We start from the raw sequence: 20431 nt of genomic DNA, 5'->3' as shown, positions 1-20431 counted from the left end.
TTATTATTATTATTATTATTATTATTATTATCAGGGCCGGCCCTGCGCATAGGCAGAATAGGCAAACCACTAGGGGCGCCCGTGCGCCCAAATTATATATATATATATATATATATATATATATATATATATATATATATATATATATATATATATTATTTTTATTAATATATATATATTTTTTTTAAATTAATATATGTATATATATTTTATTACCTTAGATGTATTTTATTTATATATTTATTATATATATTTTATTGCTGTAAGAAAGGCAAGGAAAGCAAGGTCTCCGTAATATAGTTTTTTTATATAGTTTGTGTGTGTCTCTTCAAAAACAGGACAAAGCTGTGCAGTTTGTTTCTGTGTAAGTTTATGAACAAAATGATCGGAACACAATTGTCTGTGATTCCAGGGGCAGCAGGTGAAATCTTGCCTAGGGCAGCAATTTGGCCAGGGCCGGCCCTGATTATTATTATTATTATTTCACCTGCATGAATATTATTTGGAGTTCTTTTCTTCCGTTGAAGGGGCGTGGCCTGAAACGACGTGCCTTACGTGTATACATACGTGACGTATTGGGAAGCGTGATGACGTTATTGTTTCTTACGCATGTTAGCTGATGCAGTGTCTCCGGAGATACAGGAGGACTTTGGGGCAGATCAGTGGCAGTAAATCCGTGAATAATGCGCGTGTTCTCATGCTGTGACTATCGGGTGTGAGTCTTAGTCTGTGTATAAACTGGCTCTGTTCTGTAAAGCGTGAGCGCGCTAACCGGCTTTATGCCGTTCTGTTTGTAGGCTAGGCTATGCTAGGCTAAGCTAAGCTAAGCTAGGCTCTTTTCCAGCATGTATCCTGCGTGGGGCGGTTATGGTGGTGGTGGTGGTGGTGGTGGTGGTGGAGGCCCGCAGCCTCAACAGTTCTGTCCGCGCAATCAGCCTTTCCGCGGTCCGCCTCCGCAGGCGGGGAGTTTCGCGGGATACGGAGCTCCATCTCCGGCTGCATCGTCCAACTTCTCGAGTCTACACGAGCAGCACCTCCAGCAGATGCAGCAGCTGCAGCAGCTCCATCAGCGGCAGCTCCAGTCCGTGTTGCACTACAACAACAATGCTAACAATGCTAACAGCGCTGCTCCGGGTCCAGCGGCTCCCCCACAGTGGACCGGTCCTGCGGCAGGATTTCCACCGCCTCCTACTCACTTTGCACCGGATTCTACTCAAAACAGGAGCGCCTCACAACCTGAACTCCCAAGTGCACCTCCACCTGCGCCCAAAAACAGCACATCAACACCATCACACACCTCTAACACCCCCAGCACCAATAATACACACACCACCACCACCACCGCGGAAAATGCAGCAGCAGCGGACCCGAAGGAGACCACAGACCTGTCTGCCATGTCACTACACGTAAGAAGCTTCTTTACTACACCATCAGATCACTCTAAAACGTTGGTTAGGACTGACAGCAGACAGAGCCGATTCTGACCTCCCTGGGGCCCTAAGCAAAATTCTGCTAAGGGGCCCTCCTACCTCCCTCCTTTTAAAAAAGTTTGCTCCATCTCTCGGTCAAAGAGTAAAACAATACAGAATTGAATGAGGTATAAACAAATCTTTATTGAATGGAATATTTTAAATAGAATTTTGAGTTGAATGTTAGCAATTATTAGCATAAACTGCCTTCCTCAGTTTCCTCTTTATCCATTTTACATATCCATATAAAATACTATTTATAAAATGACTTGGCTCTTGCAATATTCAACTAGTGAATATGCAATAGCAGATATCAGAAACTACATTTTTACTAGTGTAAAATTTAATTCCTGATATCAAAAATATGGTTACTACTAGAAATCACACTCAATATTTACATTTTAAGTATTGAAAACTGAATTCTTGATATCAAAAATCCATATCATGTGAATGTATAAAAGCTAAAATGGCTTGCCATACCGTATCACTGTGTTTTATAATATGCATGAGAGCAATACTTGATCCCTGATGGTTATCATTTACTGAGGTATGTGCATTCATATTGACCTGGTATTATGCCCACTTCAGTGTAAATCCATTGGTTTCCATGTTGCATTAACGTTGTTGTAACCTTGATTGCGAGACTATAAACATTGTCATTTAGGAGTACCATCATGCTACTTTTTGTACTGGACCCCACACAGATGCTGCTGGAAAGGTTTTCGAGCTGCCGTTTATAAACACCGCTGGCCTTGCGCGTTTATTCACGCGAATATTCACGCAATAAATTGTTGTGTGACAGACAGGCCAAGAGATGCACTGGCAGCCCTGCACAGCTAATTTAGCTAGTCAGATAGAGACTAGAGACAGAATCACACCAACTTAACTTTACAGTTATTTGCTCCTGCTGACATCAAACTTGAAGAGAACACAAGTTTACCTGATTGCTGTTCTCGCATTTCACTCTCATTTTGTTTCTTTTTTCTCTTTTCATGGCCAGATGGATAGCTCCACTTTATATTGTCATCTACACAGTAAACATTAACACGCGCTGTAAAATGAAGCAGGGGGAGGTGGGGCCTTGCGTAATTTGCGGGGCCCTACGCAACTTGCGTAGTGAGCATATAGGGCCAATCGGCTCTGACAGCAGAACACGCATGTACAATGGTTAGGACTGAAAGCAGAACACACATGTACAATGCTGTAAGTTTAAATCGTGTACAACACATTCGTCCATCTTGTACAGGTACACTGTATTGGTACATGGTGTCGTTGTACAGGTACACTGTACTGGTGCAGGGTATAGAGAGACAGATGCATAGGCTGGTTGGATGAGTAGACCAGTGCATGGTCTGCTGGGATGGGTATATTCACAGACAGGCTGGGCAATGTAATTAGAGATGAACGATGATTAAGTCAGTGTGTTGCAGGTCACTGGTATTGTTCTGTTGTATCTGAACCCACATGTAGTTATTTAATTATGTAATGAACACTGTGATGTAGTGTAAGTGTGTGTGTCTACAGGAGCAGCAGGATTACTGGTATAAGCAGCACCTCCAAAATCTTCAAAAGCTAAAAAATGAGAAGGCAAAGCAGGGCAGCACAGACATTTTTTCTAAAGGAAGCACAGACATGCCACCAGCCCCGCCCCCACCCCATGAAACCCCACCACCACCACCCCCCAAAGAGGAGCCCCCTCCCCCTCCCCCACCTGACGAGAAGGTAATCATTATTAATATTCAGCATTGTTACATCAAATCACTTCTTATGCACTATGTCGGCATAAGATGATATTACTTGCAGGATAATGACAAGCTGCCTGTCTTTATGTCTGTCTGTCATTCTTAGCCCAACTTGGTGGAGTCTGCAGATCCGGCAGAGGCAGCAAGGTTGCAGCAGTTGCAGGTGGCAGCAGCACAGTGGCAGCAGGTTCAGTACCACAGAGCGGGGTATCAATACCAGGCCCTAATGCAGGAACACACACAACTCCAACAGATATTGCACCGGTACCAACAGGTCATCCAGCAACCGGCACACATACAGGTACACACGTGCAGAGGTTTACGAACCTGTATACCTACCAGATTTTACCAGCCATACTGTTTTAGTTTGATTTTAAGTATGCTGCTTTCAGTTATCTTCGTTAATCTTAGGTCCTATTCACAAGTTCTGATAATATTCCCTGGATGCTGGGATTGCAAACGGCATTAAGTACATGTATTATAAATTAAATGAATGGAGTGAAATGTTTAAAACAGCCCATACCTGTGCATTTCTTCCTTTATAATCAACGGAAAGCTGGCATTATAAACATGCATAATACAGTAGGGGTATTAAACCCCTGCTGAAATAATGATTTAATCCCCTACAAAGAAATTAACAGCCTATTTTTGTGGTAGGTTTATTTTAACAAAATATCAACTAAAAATCCAGAAAAAAAATTAAATAAAGGTTATAAATTAATTTTAATTTGATTGAGTAAAATAAGTATCTGAACCAGCAAGATTTTTGACTCCCAAAGACCAGTTATGTTCTCGTGAGGCACACATTAGTCCTGTCCCTTTAGGAAAGTGCTCCTAATCTCAATTTATGTGTATAAAAGACACCTATCACAGAATCAGTGTCTTCCATTTAAACCTCTCCACCACCATGGGCAAGACTAAAGAGCTATAAAAAGGACGTCAGGCACAAGATTGTAGACCTGCATAAGGCTGGAATGGGCTACAAGACCATCAACAAGAATCTTGGTGAGAAAGAGACCGTTGTTGGTGCAATAATTAGAAAATGGAAGAAATACAAGATAGCAGTCATGGGGTAATAATGATTCTGAGAAAGGTGCTGGATCAGCAAAGAATTACATGGGAGGAGCTTGTTAATAATCTCAAGAGAGCTGGGACCACAGTCACCAAGAAAACCATTAGTAACACATTTTGTTGTAATGAATTGAGATCCTGCAACGCCGCAAGTTCCCCTTAAAACCGCAGTGACCCAAACCATACGGCCAAGGTGGCAAAGGAGTGGCTCAAAAAGAACCACATTAAGATCCTGGAGTGTTGTAGCCGGTCTCCACACCTTCTCAGGAAATCTGTGGATGGAGCTGAAACTTTAAGTAAAAGCCAAGCAAAATCCTCGAAACCTTCGGGTCTCTTGATGTGCGCAAACCTGGTGACTAACTACAAGAAACGTCTTACCTCTCTGCTTTCCAACAAGGGTTTTCCCACCAAGTCACATTTTGCTTGAGGATCAAATACTTATTTCAGCCAATTAAAAAACATATAACCTGTATTTAATGTTTCCTGTCTAGATTTGTTGTTGATATTCTGTCTCTCTCTGTTTAAATAAAAAATATCGACCGTTGACTTCTTTGTAAGGAGGTAAACTTACAAAATCAGCAGGGGATCAAATAATTCTTTCCCCCTCTGTGTCTTCTCTTCAGGGGAAAGATGTATGAAATCTAAATGCATTGAAGGTGGAGACACATTCATAATGCTAGGTGTGAACAGCTATGTGTCTCAGCTGACCACGTGATTGTATCACTTGAGATGAATGTAGATACCAGGTATAATGAGTTCCTTAGAGTTATTTATTTTTGAATTTCTTTTCTTTTTGACCTTTAGTCCATGCCTGTAGACATGCAGTTGCAGCACTATGAGATACAGCTACAGCAGTTTGCTCCAGTGTTACAGGACTGGGACAGACACTTTAAACTCTGGCTGGACCAGTTCCAGGCATATCCCCACAAAGATCAATTACAGGAGTATGAAGGTCAGTGGAGACAGTGGCAGGAGCAGATGAACTCCACTTCAGTGCATCTGAATGAACGAGTGACCACACTGAGGGACATGAAACAGCCATTTGGAACTGGTGAATCTCACGGAGGTGTGATGGGACCGTATGGGCAGCCTTGCCTTCCTGCATCAGACGTAGGTCCCTCTATGGCACCACATAGTAAGGATCTTTCCTCAGGCCCTCCTCAGGGTACAAATCCAACCAATCTTCCAGGACCAAGTACTGTAGAATCTAGTCCACTTCCAGGATCAGAGAGTCCTATTGGTTCTTCTGGTGCAGGGGCAAGACATCCTGGTCCTAATGGAAGGTTTGAAGGCCCAAGAGGTCCAAGGTAAGTCCTACATTTCCTACAAGTTCTTCTTAACTATGGAATTCTGTAAAAGTGTGCCAGCTCATTGGACCTATGAGTACTATTTGGACACTTGTGTGAAATAATTCCACCATTAACATTGTTGGGCCCTTAGCTAAGAAGATCAAGGTTTAAGGTCTTAATTGTGTTCTGTATCAATTGTAAATGATTGTTAACTTAAAACACTCCAGAGTCAAGCTTTTTTTTTCTTTCCTGATTTTAATTGGATGTTTTGTAGGTTTGAAGGTCCTAGAGGCTTGAGATTTGAACCACCACAGCAACGATTTAGTGGGCCGCCTAGATTTGATGGTGGTCACCGCTTTGGCATGCCTCCTCGAGGTAATCAGATTCAGTCAGGACCTCCAGCTAGATTTGAGAACCCTCTTAGGCAGACTCCACCTTCTCGCTTTGAGAGACCGCCTGGACCACACCTGGGTCTGCCTCCACGATCTGTTCCTGCCTCACAAGATAAGTCTGGTACTGATCAAACAAACTTGCAGCTGGGTAAAACTGATTCTTCTCATGGTTCTCTACCTCAGAGTGTGACCACAGTCAAGAACGAAAACAAAATCCCTCACAATAAAACAGAGCAAAAGTCCATGTCAGATGATGTAATGGATCCAGGCGATGGTTTCTTTGTTCAAAGTGATCCAATTCCTCAGTCTCAAGCTGACAAAAGCAAAAAGCCTGAGACAGTCAGACAGGCTGCTAATGAGGAGGAGTCAAAAAAGGATACTTCCAAAATGACTTCATCCTCACCTGCACCTGTCCAACCAATGCAAACCCCGAGTGCTGGCAATAAAACCCCAGAAGCACCAAAAAATACTAGTGCACTACAGCAACGACCACAGCCTCCTCAACAAGGCAAATTCCAGCCTGACATGCCCAAGGAACCTTCTGGTACGCCACATGAGATGAATCAGAGTGGCAATCTGAATACTCTCCGTGGCCGGGGGAGGGGTCAGGGTCATTTACTAATACGTGGAAGAGGACGTGGGCGTGGTCGAGGACAAATTGGCAGACCTATTGGTCCAGCAGATCCTAGTCATCACAGGGAAGAAGCTTCATATGACCACCAGCCAGCAATGGAAGAGGATTACAGTTGGGGTGACCATTCCCAAGAGAAACACAGAATGAAGGATGACCAAGAAGCTCATGAGCTATGGCAGACTGAAGAGCATCACTTCCAGAAAGAGTATTATGAAGAGACCGAAGAGCGAGCACCACCCAGAGGTAGGATGGATCCTTTAGAGGTACCAAAGGGACACTGGGAAGAAGAACAATCAGAGTACTGGGAGCATGGCGATCCATACTGGTCAGACAATAGACATCCAATGGTGCACCATAGACCCTCTTTTCCTTCTGAAGGACCTAGGCGTCCTCCTTTCCATCCACGCTTTATGCACCATGGTCCACGACGTCCTCGACCACTATCAGATATGGAACGTGACCCACATGGGCCTCCTCACATGGGCCCTCGTTTTCGACGTGGTGGTCCAGGTAACTGGGGGCCACCACCTCGCCATGATATGATGAGACGACCCCCTCCACCACCTCATGAATTGTTGGAGAGGAAGCCGATGGGTCCACCTGGGTACCTTGAAGAAATGGACAGAGATCCTGGCTGGCCTCATCAGCATGCCCGGGAACCCAGACATCTTCCTTTACCCCCTCATGAAGTAATAGATAGGGATGTGAGAAGGCCACCCATGCGGCCACATCCATTGGTGAGAGAGAGGTGGAGAAGACCGCCACATGAAGAGCCTCAGGGAGAGTATGAGCAAGAATATGGCACTGAGTTTGGCCCTGAGGATGATGGGTATGGAGGACCTTCACCTGATTACCGTCACCGGGATTACAGGGAAGATGAAGAAATGTACCATTCGAGAGAGGACTGGAGACGAGAGCGTCCGGATTGTGACTTTCCTCCACATCCACCATGCGGGCTACCATCCGACCACCTCAGAGATGATCCCTGGAGGGAGGAAAGGGACAGACCGTTCTCATTTGAGAACGAGGACCGAATTAGAGCAGAGCGAAGAGGACCTGGTTATGTTGACAGACCTCTGTATATGGACAGAGATCAGGACCCTCCTTTTCATTCTCATCCTGATTGGGAAAGACCACCACCACCTACACTGCCAGAGAGAGTATACCCAGATCCAGCTGAAGAAACTCGACCTCTTTATGAGAGAAACACAGAACTCCCCATGACACCACAGAGCAGTGTTCCAGAGGCTTCTCTTGATCAAACATCACCAGGTGGAACCAAAACTGTTCTTGCACTTTCTCAGAGGCAGCATGAGATCATCCTCAAAGCTGCTCAGGAGCTAAAGATGATCAGGTACATGGATACAGATGCTGAGTGCACATTATCATGTTATTTTGATTTAGTGGGATTGATCATTTTACTTATTTCTGAAAAACAGAGAGCTTCAAGAGAGTAAAAAGGTTCTGGGAGATACTTCTAATCCGGAGTCTACTGGAATGCCCCCTGAAATTTCTGCAGGTCTCCTTGGACTTGAAATTCCACCTGAGGTTAAAACTGCTCTTCAGGTAGAGCCTTGTTTTGATTGATTTTTATAATCATGTTTTACCTCGGAACAGCTTCTGAATTCCTAATTTCCCATGCAAAAGGTTACGAATATTTTGTCTGAAACTGGACAGGATGTTTCCGGTAGATTCTTGGAATCTGGAATGCACCAGCCAAACCAAGTTACAGGTTTCCTCCATACAGCATCAGCACCGCCTCCTAAACCAAACTTCATCGCTAAAACAGTGGATTATGGTCATGGTCATGGTAAGTCTTCGATATTTTGCATAGTGATCATTTTAAATATTGTTTTAGGAAACCTTATGATTTTTTTTTCTGTAAACAGATGTAGGTGTCAAGGTGGAAAGGATCTCGTATGGGGAGAGGATAGTACTGAGGCCTGACCCGCTCCCATCCGACCGACCGTACGAGAAAGGTTGGTTTGTTCTCTTTTCTGATTTTCATTATAACTGATATGTTATTGCTAGTAGGTGCTAGAAATAATTAATGTTTTCATTACATTAGAACTGCTTGGCCGGCGAGATCTGTACTATGATAGAAGAGGCGATTCCTACATGGATCAGCGGGAGTATGGAAGAGATCGGGAAAGAGAAATGTTCCGAGACAGGCTGCCCCTGGATTACGATCGGGATCGACTAGAAAGAGAACGCTACCTCAGAGATGATAGGTGTGAATCCCTTTGCAAGAGTCTTTGTTATTGTTTGTTTAGTTAATTTTCCCTTTATTGGCTCTTTCTTCTTTCTTTAGGCCACCCCCAGGCCCACCTCGTCCTACTTATCGGGATCGAGAGAGGGATACGAGAGAACACTCGAGCCGCTCCAGCCGAGACCGGGAGACATATAACCGCCCAGGCTACGAACGATCTTCATATGAAAGAAGTCTTGAGCGTTATGATCACGGGGCTTCAACTTACGGAAGTGAGAACAGGAGGATTTGTTTATAAGCTGTAAAAGCAGGAAGTGAACTGAGCACCTGAGATGTATGCTGTTTGTTCTCAGGCGACAGGAGAAGTTACCCTGACGAACCCCCTCCACCACCCTCTGTTCCCCAACGCGTGGAGAAGAAACCCGAGACTAAGAATGTTGATGATATTCTGAAACCACCTGGACGAGCGAATCGTCCTGAAAGGGTAAAGAACCTCGCTGTTACAAATGGTCAAGTTATAAGCCCAAAAATGTACTTTTATAGTTTATAGATTGCTTTAATTTTGCTTTGTAACAACTTGCAGACAAATAAAATGTAATTAAGTGTAACTGTGAATAACACCTGATCAATTTTATACCAATTATTTGTTTATTTCCTTTTTACAGATTGTGGTAATAATGCGAGGGTTACCAGGAAGTGGGAAGAGTCATCTGGCAAAGCTCATACGGGTAAAATTACACACATACCCCCGGGTAATATCTCTCTCACACACACACACACCCGGGTAATATCTCTCTCTCTCACACACACACACACACACACACACACACACACACACACACACACCCCCAGGTAATATCTCTCTCTCACACACACACACACACACACACACACACACACACACCCCCGGGTAATATCTCTCACACACACACACACACACACACACACACACACACACACCCGGGTAATATCTCTCTCTCACACACACACTCACACACACACACCCCCGGGTAATATCTCTCTCACTCACACACACACACACACACCCGGGTAATATCTCTCTCTCACACACACACTCACACACACACACACACACCCACACCCGGGTAATATCTCTCACACACACACACACACCCCCGGGTAATATCTCTCACACACACACACACACACACACACACACACACACACCCCCGGGTAATATCTCACACACACTCACACACCCCCGGGTAATAGCTCACACACACACACACACCCCCCCGGGTAATATCTCTCTCTCACACACACACACACACACACACACACACACACACACACCCCCGGGTAATATCTCTCACACGCACACACACACATATCCCCGGGTAATATCTCTCACACACACACACACACACCTGGGTAATATCTCACACACACACACACCCCTGGGTAATTTCTCACACACACACACACCCGGGTAATATCTCACACACACACCCGGGTAATATCTCTCACACACACACACACACACACACACACACACACACACACACACACACACCCCCGGGTAATATCTCTCACACACACGCGCGCACACACACACCCCTGGGTAATATCACACACACATACACACCCCCGGGTAATATCTCACACACACATACACACCCCCGGGTAATATCTCACACACACATACACACCCCCGGGTAATATCTCACACACACATACACACCCCCGGGTAATATCTCACACACGCATACACACCCCCGGGTAATATCTCACACACACACACAAACCCGGGTAATATCTCACACACACATACACACACACCCCTGGGTAATATCACACACACATACACACCCCCGGGTAATATCTCACACACACACAAACCCGGGTAATATCTCACACACACACACCCCTGGGTAATATCACACACACATACACACCCCCGGGTAATATCTCACACACACACACACACACAAACCTGGGTAATATCTCACACACACACACACAAACCTGGGTAATATCTCACACACACACACACCCCCGGGTAATATCTCTCACACACACACACACACACACCCCTGGGTAATATCTCACACACACACCCGGGTAATATCACACACACACCCCTGGGCAGGGGCGTAGCCATCATTTAAAAAGTGGGGGGGACGAAATGTCTAGTGTTATGTTTTTTTTTTTTTTTTTCCAGTTAACCCTTGTGTAAATGACAGGTTTTATTTTTAATCATGCTTTATATGCGTTATGATTATATATGATTATAAAACAGAAAGAAAGAAAGAAAGAAATAGAACAGCTTGCCACTGGGACAGTACCCTTAAAAGGACATCTTTGTACCTTATTTAACCCCAAAAATGTATAGTTGTACATTAAGGTACACATTGGTACTCTAAGGTAGTAATGTGTACCCTTTTGAGTATAAAGTACAAAGATGTCCTTATAATGGTACTAAGAGTATATTGTTTACATATTTCAAATTGTATTTTGTGTATGCACAGTACATGGCACACAGTAATGGATACTTGCACATTCAAATAATGTTCGTCGTCCTCGTCTCTGTCGTGTACATACGTACAGTGACACATACTTGATATTATGTAGAATTGGCAGAGTTAAACATGCTGTAAAATCTCAGTTCAACATGATCTTTATTCTTATTTGAAGGGTTTTGATAACACACTTGTTAAAACGAAAGACGTTATAAAAGCGTTTATATAACGTTTGTCAAAGCAGCTATTTTTCCTTATAATCCTTTAAATTAAAACTTGATAATTAACTTTGAACAAATGTTCAAATGAACAAATGTTTTAAACTCATGGTATCTTAAGTATGTAACTTAGTGATCCAACATTAATGTATTCAATGTTAGAGATTTAAGCACTTATGTACGTCGCTCTGGATAAGGGCGTCTGCCAAATGCTGTAAATGTAAATGTAATTATTCAAGAAGAGCAACAGGCAGAGTTACTAAACATTGTGCAGCACAATTCGGATACCATATGCCAACTTAAACTGCTTGACATTTATAAAAAAGGAGTGAAGCGTTTTTTGCCGCTTTGAGCTCATCGTAACCGAATGCTGGACCGCGGGTGCGACTCGAGCTACAGTAGTGGGGGCGCGTGATGATGACGTGACAAGTGAGTGACTGATTGCCGTGAACGTCATGTATAGACTATCTTAAACTTTCTTGTCTCTTTTGAATTTTAAATCACTCTGCATTTATATACATTGCTCCATTAAACCCTCAACATCTGGTGAACACAACTCTCCACTAAAAAAGTGAGGGGGACGAATTTACTTTTTATAAAAAGTGCAGGGGACATGTCCCCCGCGTAATCTACGCCCCTGCCCCTGGGTAATATCTCACACACACACCCACCCCTGGGTAATATTTCACACACACACACCCGGGTAATATCTCACACACACACCCACACACACACACCCCCGGGTAATATCTCACAAACACACACACACACACCCCCCCTCCGGGTAATATCTCTCACACACACACACACACACCCCCGGGTAATATCTCTCTCTCTCACACACACCCGGGTAATATCTCACACACACACACCCGGGTAATATCTCACACACACACACACCCCCGGGTAATATCTCACACACACACACACCCCCGGGTAATATCTCACACACACACACACACACACACACCCCCGGGTAATATCTCTCACACACACACACACACACACACACACACACACACCCCCGGGTAATATCTCTCACACACACACACACAGACACACACACACACACCCGGGTAATATCTCACACACACACACACACCCCCGGGTAATATCTCTCTCTCTCTCACACACACACCCCCCCAGGTAATATCTCTCACACACACACACACCCCTGGGTAATATCACACACACACACACCCCCCTGGGTAATATCTCTCACACACACACACACACACACACACACACACCCCCGGGTAATATCTCACACACACTCACACACCCCCGGGTAATAGCTCACACACACACACACACACACCCGGGTAATATCTCACACACACACACACACACACCCCCGGGTAATATCTCTCTCTCTCACACACACACACACACACACACACACACACACACCCCCGGGTAATATCTCTCACACACACACACATATCCCCGGGTAATATCTCTCACACACACACACACACACACACATCCCCGGGTAATATCTCACACACACACACACATCCCCGGGTAATATCTCACACACACACACCCCTGGGTAATATCTCACACACACACACACAACTGTGTTAGAGCGCCACTACCTGGTGATTTTCTATTAAACTGCATCACGTGTATAATGTGTGATTGTTTTCACTTCCAGGATAAGGAGGTGGAGTTTGGAGGAGCTCCACCCAGAGTGCTTGGCCTCGATGATTATTTCATGACCGAAGTGGAAAAAGAAGAGAAAGACCCTGATACTGGGAAGCGTATTAAAACTAAGGTTAGGATTCAAACATGCTTTAGAACATTTATGCTGTGTGTGTGTGTGTGGTCAAAAGTGTCATCATTTTTTCCCCACTGTAAAATAGAGTTAAAATAGGGTTATAGGTAGAACTCAGTGGTGTGACACACAGACGATTGTCAGAATTCTGTACAAATTAAACATGACATGGTAAAGAAAGTCCAGTCGGTTCATATGTTTACACAGACCAATCTTTTTGCACTGGGAGAATGTTGATGGGAATGAAAAGGGAGTGAGAGAGTTTAAGTAGGAGAAAAGAGTCAGAGAGGAACTCATTATGAATGAGAAGGGAGAAGGAAATGAGGCGACCATCTGTGGAGTGAGGAGGAAATTGATAATGTTAAGAGGATGCCGAGGAATAAGAGAGAGGCAACTGAAGGCACAACAAGTTCTATGAGGAAAGAAATGAGTTAAGGCAGTTTTAAATATGTTTTTATTTTTGACTGAAGTCCCTGCTAATGCTAGCTGATGCAGGTTGTTTAGTTATCTCAGTAATGTCAGTTATCTAGTCCCCGCTATAAAACTGCTCTTTTACTGCTTTTCCTATCATTAATGTGTAGCCTGCTTTTTATCAGCATTAGAGAGAGATGATGTTGGGAAACTCCTAAACATTGTACATCTCATTCTAGAGTGATCATGTTGCTGTGAAGTGTGTTGGTGATAGAACATTTTCAAGATGGCTGACAACACTGGTGGACCCAGTGAGATGTCTTACAAACTTAAATTAGTGTGACAGTGTGACTAACTCATCATTTTACTGCCTTCTTACAGTTAGCTGTGTCATGTCATGTCCATTTCATGTGATTTATCACCTGGGAAAAGGTTTATATTTCCTGTTAATGAAAACCTGTTCTGTTTGAGACAACACAAGACCTCCAGTAGATGATCGGTGTGATCAGTTAGTAACTGGGACATGATAATTGTTTCTCATCATCTAAATGATGTTGCAGGTCCTTGAGTACGAGTATGAGCCAGAGATGGAAGACACCTACAGGAACAGCATGCTAAAGACCTTCAGGAAGACGCTAGACGACGGCTTTTTCCCCTTCATCATACTTGACGCCATCAATGATAAAGTCAAATACTTTGATCAGTTCTGGAGTGCAGCCAAGACCAAAGGGTTTGAGGTGCGCCGTCTGTCACTCGCCAAGTGTGTAAAGCTGTGTGCCTTGGTGACCGTCTCATTGCAATATGTCACATGTCTCACAGGTGTATGTGGCCGAAGTCTCTGCTGACCATCAGATTTGTGCCAAGAGGAACATTCATGGACGCAAGCTGAAGGACATCATGAAGGTCTTTATTTATTTTTTACATAATCTGTACAGTTGGGAGGAAATTGTGGGCAAAACAAGGGAAGTGGAGTCAATCAGGAACAGGGGTAAACTGGGAGTGTAAGGAGCAAATGGAGGGGTAATAAGGGGTAAATTTAGGCAAATGTATTATTATAGTAGAACAACTGAACACCTGTGACTGGATTTTGTCGCTGTGGAAAATAGTCACGTGTGTATCAGTAAAATCACAACAGAGAAAAATGCTTGAGCTGTTGCGTCGGTGTTCATGTCTTTATACTGTGAATCACATAACTCATACATTCACGTTTTCTACAGTTGCTGCAGTGAATATGGTGCGACACACACACAACAAACAACTGGAAAGTCATTGACAAAAAGTGACCACCACAAATATAAATTCATGCTGTGAAGTTTAAACACCTGCATAATATTTTCCTACAAACTTTGTTACTTTTCTTTTACGGACAAGTTAATGTTTTTTTGCTCACAAGTTTCTCACACTCACTTTTGCTCAACAATAAAAACAGATTCTAGTGTCACAAGTGCTCAGTGGATCTGCTTCAATAATACCTGCATAGGAGTCAAGGGGTAATAAGGGATTAATGCTGTGTTTCATTGTGTGTTACACAGCTGGCGAACAGCTGGGAATCAGCCCCAGTGCACATGGCACGTCTGGACCTGCGCTCACTGCTACAGGATGCTGCTATTGAGGAGGTGTGTAATGTTTACTGCACTGCCACTCTTATGTATTGACATTATGGTGGTGGTGAACTTTCACTGTGTGTCCCAGGTGGAGATGGAAGACTTTAACCCATCTGAGGTGGACACTGCAGCTGAGGAGAAGAAGGAGGAGGAGGAGGAGGGAGATCTGGTAGGACTTGAATATTTCTGCATGTTTTCTCTAAACAATGTTCTCTCTCTCTTCATTCTGTAATGTTTAAGATTTGGGATTTTTACTTTTTAATATTTTAGTGCTGGCTGTTTAAGTGAACAGAGAATATTATCAATTATATAATATAATAGGATTTAAACATTTTTAACTACTTTGTTAGTTTACTAAATAAATACTTTGTTCCAGTTGTCCTTGTTTTTATGAATTAATTGTGAGATTTTGCCTTTAATCAGTGATTTACAGCTAATCAGTGTTTTTAAAAATATTAAATACAAAGTATTGTTTAAACTTTTTTTGCTGCTTCAGATGTAAAATGTCTGCATGTAAAGACCTTCATCAGATTCAGTAGCTTTCAAACAGAATCCAAGAAGTTTAAAATAAACAGATAAATAGTTTTACCTTTTAAACAATACTCTATATACCCAGTGTACAACAGGCGTTATATCTGTGGTCAGTGTTTATAAATCTCAGATGGATCCTAATAAGCTTTTAAACACAAATACAAAGATACCGACGTAATTACATTCCTCATAGTTTGTGTTTACGTTTGTATATATTCTTGTAATATTGTGTGTCTAATATTTACCCAAATTTGCTGATCACTAAACATACTGTACAGATTAAAGGTAAGTAAGGAAGGAAAATAATTTTAATTGTAAATATAATATTGTCTGCAGTAATGCTAGTAACATCTGTGATAATGGTAAACATCTAGACTAAAGCAATGTCTGCGACGTCTGCGGTAAGGTAGCGACGTCTGCACTGACGTCTGCGGCAAATGGAAATGTGTCTCAAATAAGCTAGTAACGTGTGGTAAAGGTAAACATCTAAACTAAAGCAACGTCTGCACCGTCGCCTGCACGGCAAAGGCGGCGAAGTCTGCGGTAAAGAGAATCTGTAATTACCGTAATTCCTGTAGTAATGTTGTGTTTACGTGCATATAGTAAACATGTCACACAATACGTGTGTCTGTGTGTGTGTGTGTGTGTTGGACGGGGTCTTGTCACTGTATATTTTCTTTGTGATAAAAAGCATGTGTTGAAATTAGCTTGACGTATTGTGGTAGGGAGGCCTAGCATAATGCTAACAACGACAGCACCGGAAAGAGTAATGTCTAGAAAAAAAATAGTCCTGTCTGTATTATATTTTATATTGACTGTAGTAAAGTATATTACAGGTAGTAAATATTACCCATTAATCTAGTAATGCCTCTAATAAATCTAATAATGTCAATATAAAAGTTAATAATGAATTATAGAAAATGTGTAACATCTAGAGAAAATCACACAGTGTGTTCAGTCACACTAGTAATAGTTACATTAAAGGTAATAATGCAGTAAAATAATATTGTGTAGGGTAACGATAATGACTTTTCATTATGGAAATGGGGGGTGGGGTGTGTAAAATATATAGTAATGTAAAGTTGTAACTGTACAAATGTTACAAGAACATGATTTTCTACGGTTTTATGATTATTACAGAATGTGTGTGAGAGAGTTTATGGTGAATATTCTCCCTGAGTATAACAGCGTCTGCTGATCTGAACTTTACCTTCATTGTGTATAACAGTTGTTCTCATTAGAGGCTTGAACCTTTGCCCCTTGTCAGTATTTCGGGGTTTTGGGCCTGATATCATTGCCATATTCATTATGAAGCAGTTACCTTAAAAACTTAAATGTTGTTCTGCGTCATTATGAATATTTCAGTGGTGTAATTTAGCTGATGTTCCTCACACACTGTACAGCTTCTGTGTGTACATAGACATAGAGAATTGCAGCTCCGACTGCACGCTAAACTCTTTATCGTCTCATTAATGTCTCATTAACGTCTCACATGGTCTGTGAAAACATAAACAATATTAAACCTGAACCACACCATTATGGCTAATGTTTATTTCTTTTCAAACAATCATTTCCATCCTCTTCATGCAAACAGCCATCATCCCTCGCTCCATCTCTCTCGCTCTCTCTCTCTCTCTCTCTCTCTCTCTCGTCTCTCGTCTCTCTCTTCATGGATGATCATTAACGGCTGGAGTGTCTTTCTGTAATTTAGGGATACCTTCCCAAAAGCAAATGGGAGATGGACACATCTGAGGCCAAACTGGGTACGTGTGCTGTTTATTCAAAATAAATTCTGCCTTATTTGTTTGTTAAATGTTGATTTCAATACAATGTTACACCCGTTAGTATTGTTTGCAGTAGCACAAACAATTTATTGTAATACTTCAGAGAAATGAGCTTTTGCTGAGTCCTTAGACAGATGATCAGAGTTCAAACTCACTGTAATATCAGTGTTATTGTTAAAGTGACTTAATATTGAGTCATTATACACGTAATAGTTTCCATTGATGACCTCAGTGATATTTTTCTTTAAACAGATAAGTTAGATGGTTTAGCTGGAGGAGGGAAGAGGAAGCGGGATGTCTCGGCTATGGAAGACTTTTTACAGCTGCCTGATGATTATGCCAGCCGCATGTCCCAACCGGGGAAGAAAAGGGTAAATAATGCAAAGTTTCTGCTTTCATATTTATATTACACCCCCTGGGGTTTATCATGGATTTGATCTTGTATATGTGTGTGCGTGTGTGTGTGCGCGCGGTAGGTGCGCTGGGCCGATTTGGAGGAGCAGAAGGATGCTGATCGGAAGCGAGCGATCGGGTTTGTAGTGGGACAGACAGACTGGGAGAAGATCACTGACGAGAGCGGACAGTTAGCGCAGCGTGCGCTCAATCGCACTAAATACTTTTAGACCTGTTTAAACTCACCCTGTGTACACACAGCACACGGTAAGTACATGTATGTGCAGGTCATTTTACTTTCCCTGCTGTCTGCTTCACTAAAGCTGGGACGATACATCAGTGTGAACAGGCTGAATAAGTCGCATTATTATGTCTTCATAGAGCTGCGTAGAGGATCAGGCAGATCACGATGTGATGGGGTGGATGAGACAGATCACTGTGATAATCTCTTATCTGTGTAATAATGCAGTGTTCTGTTGTTCAGAAACACAGACATCACCATGGAAATGTGCTGCTGATTTGCATGTGGATTGCATTGTGTTATTTAGTGTGAATTAGATCAGATATTAATCAGATAAAGACTATAATCTGTATCACAGGGTCAGATCAGACAATAGCTTGTGACACAATACACCAGGTGTTTGACATGCAGGATTAATTTAGTCTGATTAACACTAAATTCTCACTTTATATTAGTGTTTATGTTTACAGTGTATTTATTTGTAGTGTTTACCAAGACACGCACACAGGGATGTATTAGATGTGTGATCGTGGCTAGTGTTGTGGAAGTTTGGAGAAAATAGTACACTGGTAGGCAGGCAAGAGTAAAAAGGGTCCGTTTATTTCCACGGCTGCTCAACAAGACCCAGTGCTGTCTGTAACGTATAAAGGGCTCTGATCAATCGTTACACTGAGTATTAATCATGAGTCAAACACAGAAACAAAGCCAGAAAAGCATCATCAGGTGTTGGCTACATTACAAGTGATCAGGATGAATCTAAAACTTCTAGTCTCGTACGTAAAAGGTCAGAAATTTTCCTCTTACTAGACAAAATAAACAAGTGAGTGATGAGAGAAACGAGTAACTAGACGGCGTTACATGGCGGTAACCTTCGCTGTTTGGGTTGATGTTTGTATACAGCTAATGACATGTTAGGGAGTTAGAAGGAACAGGACTTGGTGTTACAGCAATTAAGTGTTAATATGGGTAGGGGTGGTTAGGGGTGGTACAGGGTGGTTAGGGGTGGTACAGGGTGGTTAGGGGTGGTTTGGGGGGGTACAGGGTGGTTTGGGGTGGTACAGGGTGTTTGGGCAGTTACAGTGTTCTGCGTATTAAAGGCATTAATCTTATTGTGTGTGTTTCAGGTTCTTCTCAGCGGTGGATATGATGAGCTCCATGCTGTGATTAGTTAATGTGGTGCAGATTAGGCCACGCCCCCCCCGACAGTCTTCTGCAGTATCTTAAATGTTTTCTTAACCTGAGTGTTAATTTTTGTTTGTTACTCAGGTGTCCTGCAGTTATTGATGTTTATTTCATGCAGAGTGTTTAGACTGATGTGCTTTTGTTTTTTAATCAATGTTTTCCATGTGATTCTCTCAGACTGTACTCTTTCATACACACCCCAATAAACAGAACAGCAAACAGTGTCACACACACACACACGGCTCTGGGCTCGTTATTCTCTCACGGTGAATTTCAGCTGTCTGGACCTGCACAGTGTGCTGTGGAGGTGTCACACAGGTAAGATGGGAACACACTGACAACTTCTTCCTGAAATGACCCAGTGAAAGGTCCAGCTGGATATTGTGTAAAAATCTCACACAAAAAACTGTGAGCCAAAGATCTCAAAGTCACATGGAGGATGTTCTGTAAATAAAGTTACCTGTTTCTGACCCGTGTGTGTGGAGGCTTTTAGGACATGCTTTGCTCGATGCCTTTTCCCCCTGAGTGATGTGCTGATGCAGCATCCGCGCTTCCTGCCACCGTAAATGGAGAATATTTTGAGGTTGCTTTCAAAGTGTCGCAGCTTAAAAGTACACACAAGTGCATCAGCACAGAGCCGTGTAACTGAATCACTGCTTATGTTCAACTGACGATGGACAAAAGCGATTATTCAGCAGAAAAATATTTGTGTTTGTGAGCATGAACATAATTATGGTCCCTTTATCATTATAGATGCCCTGTTAGAGAACCAGTGGAAGATCCTCTAAAGTGTGCTGATCTCATACTTCTCACATATGTTTTTACTCAGGAGTGTTTAGTATTAAACACAGAGCTTGGGTGTGGCCATGTACCTGAGATCACCTGCTTCATCGCTCCACCTTCCTTGATGATCAGGTGTAACTCTGCAGTTGCGCTGACCCTGGGGATCACACTGGGTTGTAGAGGTGTGTATGTGTATAGATGAGGTATATAATTCTGAGCTC

General features: G+C 42.7%; 1 protein-coding gene across 2 annotated transcripts; it reads left to right on the top strand.

Annotated features, from left to right (window-relative positions):
- Positions 1–589: 589 nt before the first annotated feature.
- On the top strand, positions 590–19662 carry ylpm1 (YLP motif containing 1). Of its 2 annotated transcripts, none has more exons than XM_060865994.1 (21): positions 590–1406; positions 2994–3191; positions 3318–3512; positions 5087–5589; positions 5846–7951; positions 8037–8163; positions 8275–8407; positions 8487–8576; positions 8666–8828; positions 8909–9078; positions 9160–9290; positions 9472–9534; positions 13162–13281; positions 14253–14429; positions 14512–14595; positions 15225–15308; positions 15385–15465; positions 17539–17590; positions 17864–17982; positions 18088–18271; positions 19370–19662. In XM_060865994.1, exons 1-20 carry the CDS (start codon positions 846–848, stop codon positions 18232–18234), a joined length of 5304 nt encoding a protein of 1767 aa, XP_060721977.1. In that variant the 5' UTR covers positions 590–845; the 3' UTR covers positions 18235–18271; positions 19370–19662. The 2 variants fall into 2 exon arrangements, with proteins under 2 accessions (XP_060721977.1, XP_060721976.1); XM_060865993.1 differs by having other exon boundaries at positions 8245–8407.
- Positions 19663–20431: the final 769 nt, after the last annotated feature.

Source organism: Tachysurus vachellii, chromosome 3 (genome assembly GCF_030014155.1).
Source record: "Tachysurus vachellii isolate PV-2020 chromosome 3, HZAU_Pvac_v1, whole genome shotgun sequence".
Taxonomy (NCBI): Eukaryota; Metazoa; Chordata; class Actinopteri; order Siluriformes; family Bagridae; genus Tachysurus; species Tachysurus vachellii.
Note: the sequence above shows the minus strand (reverse complement) of the source record. Positions and strands in the feature narration are given on the sequence as shown.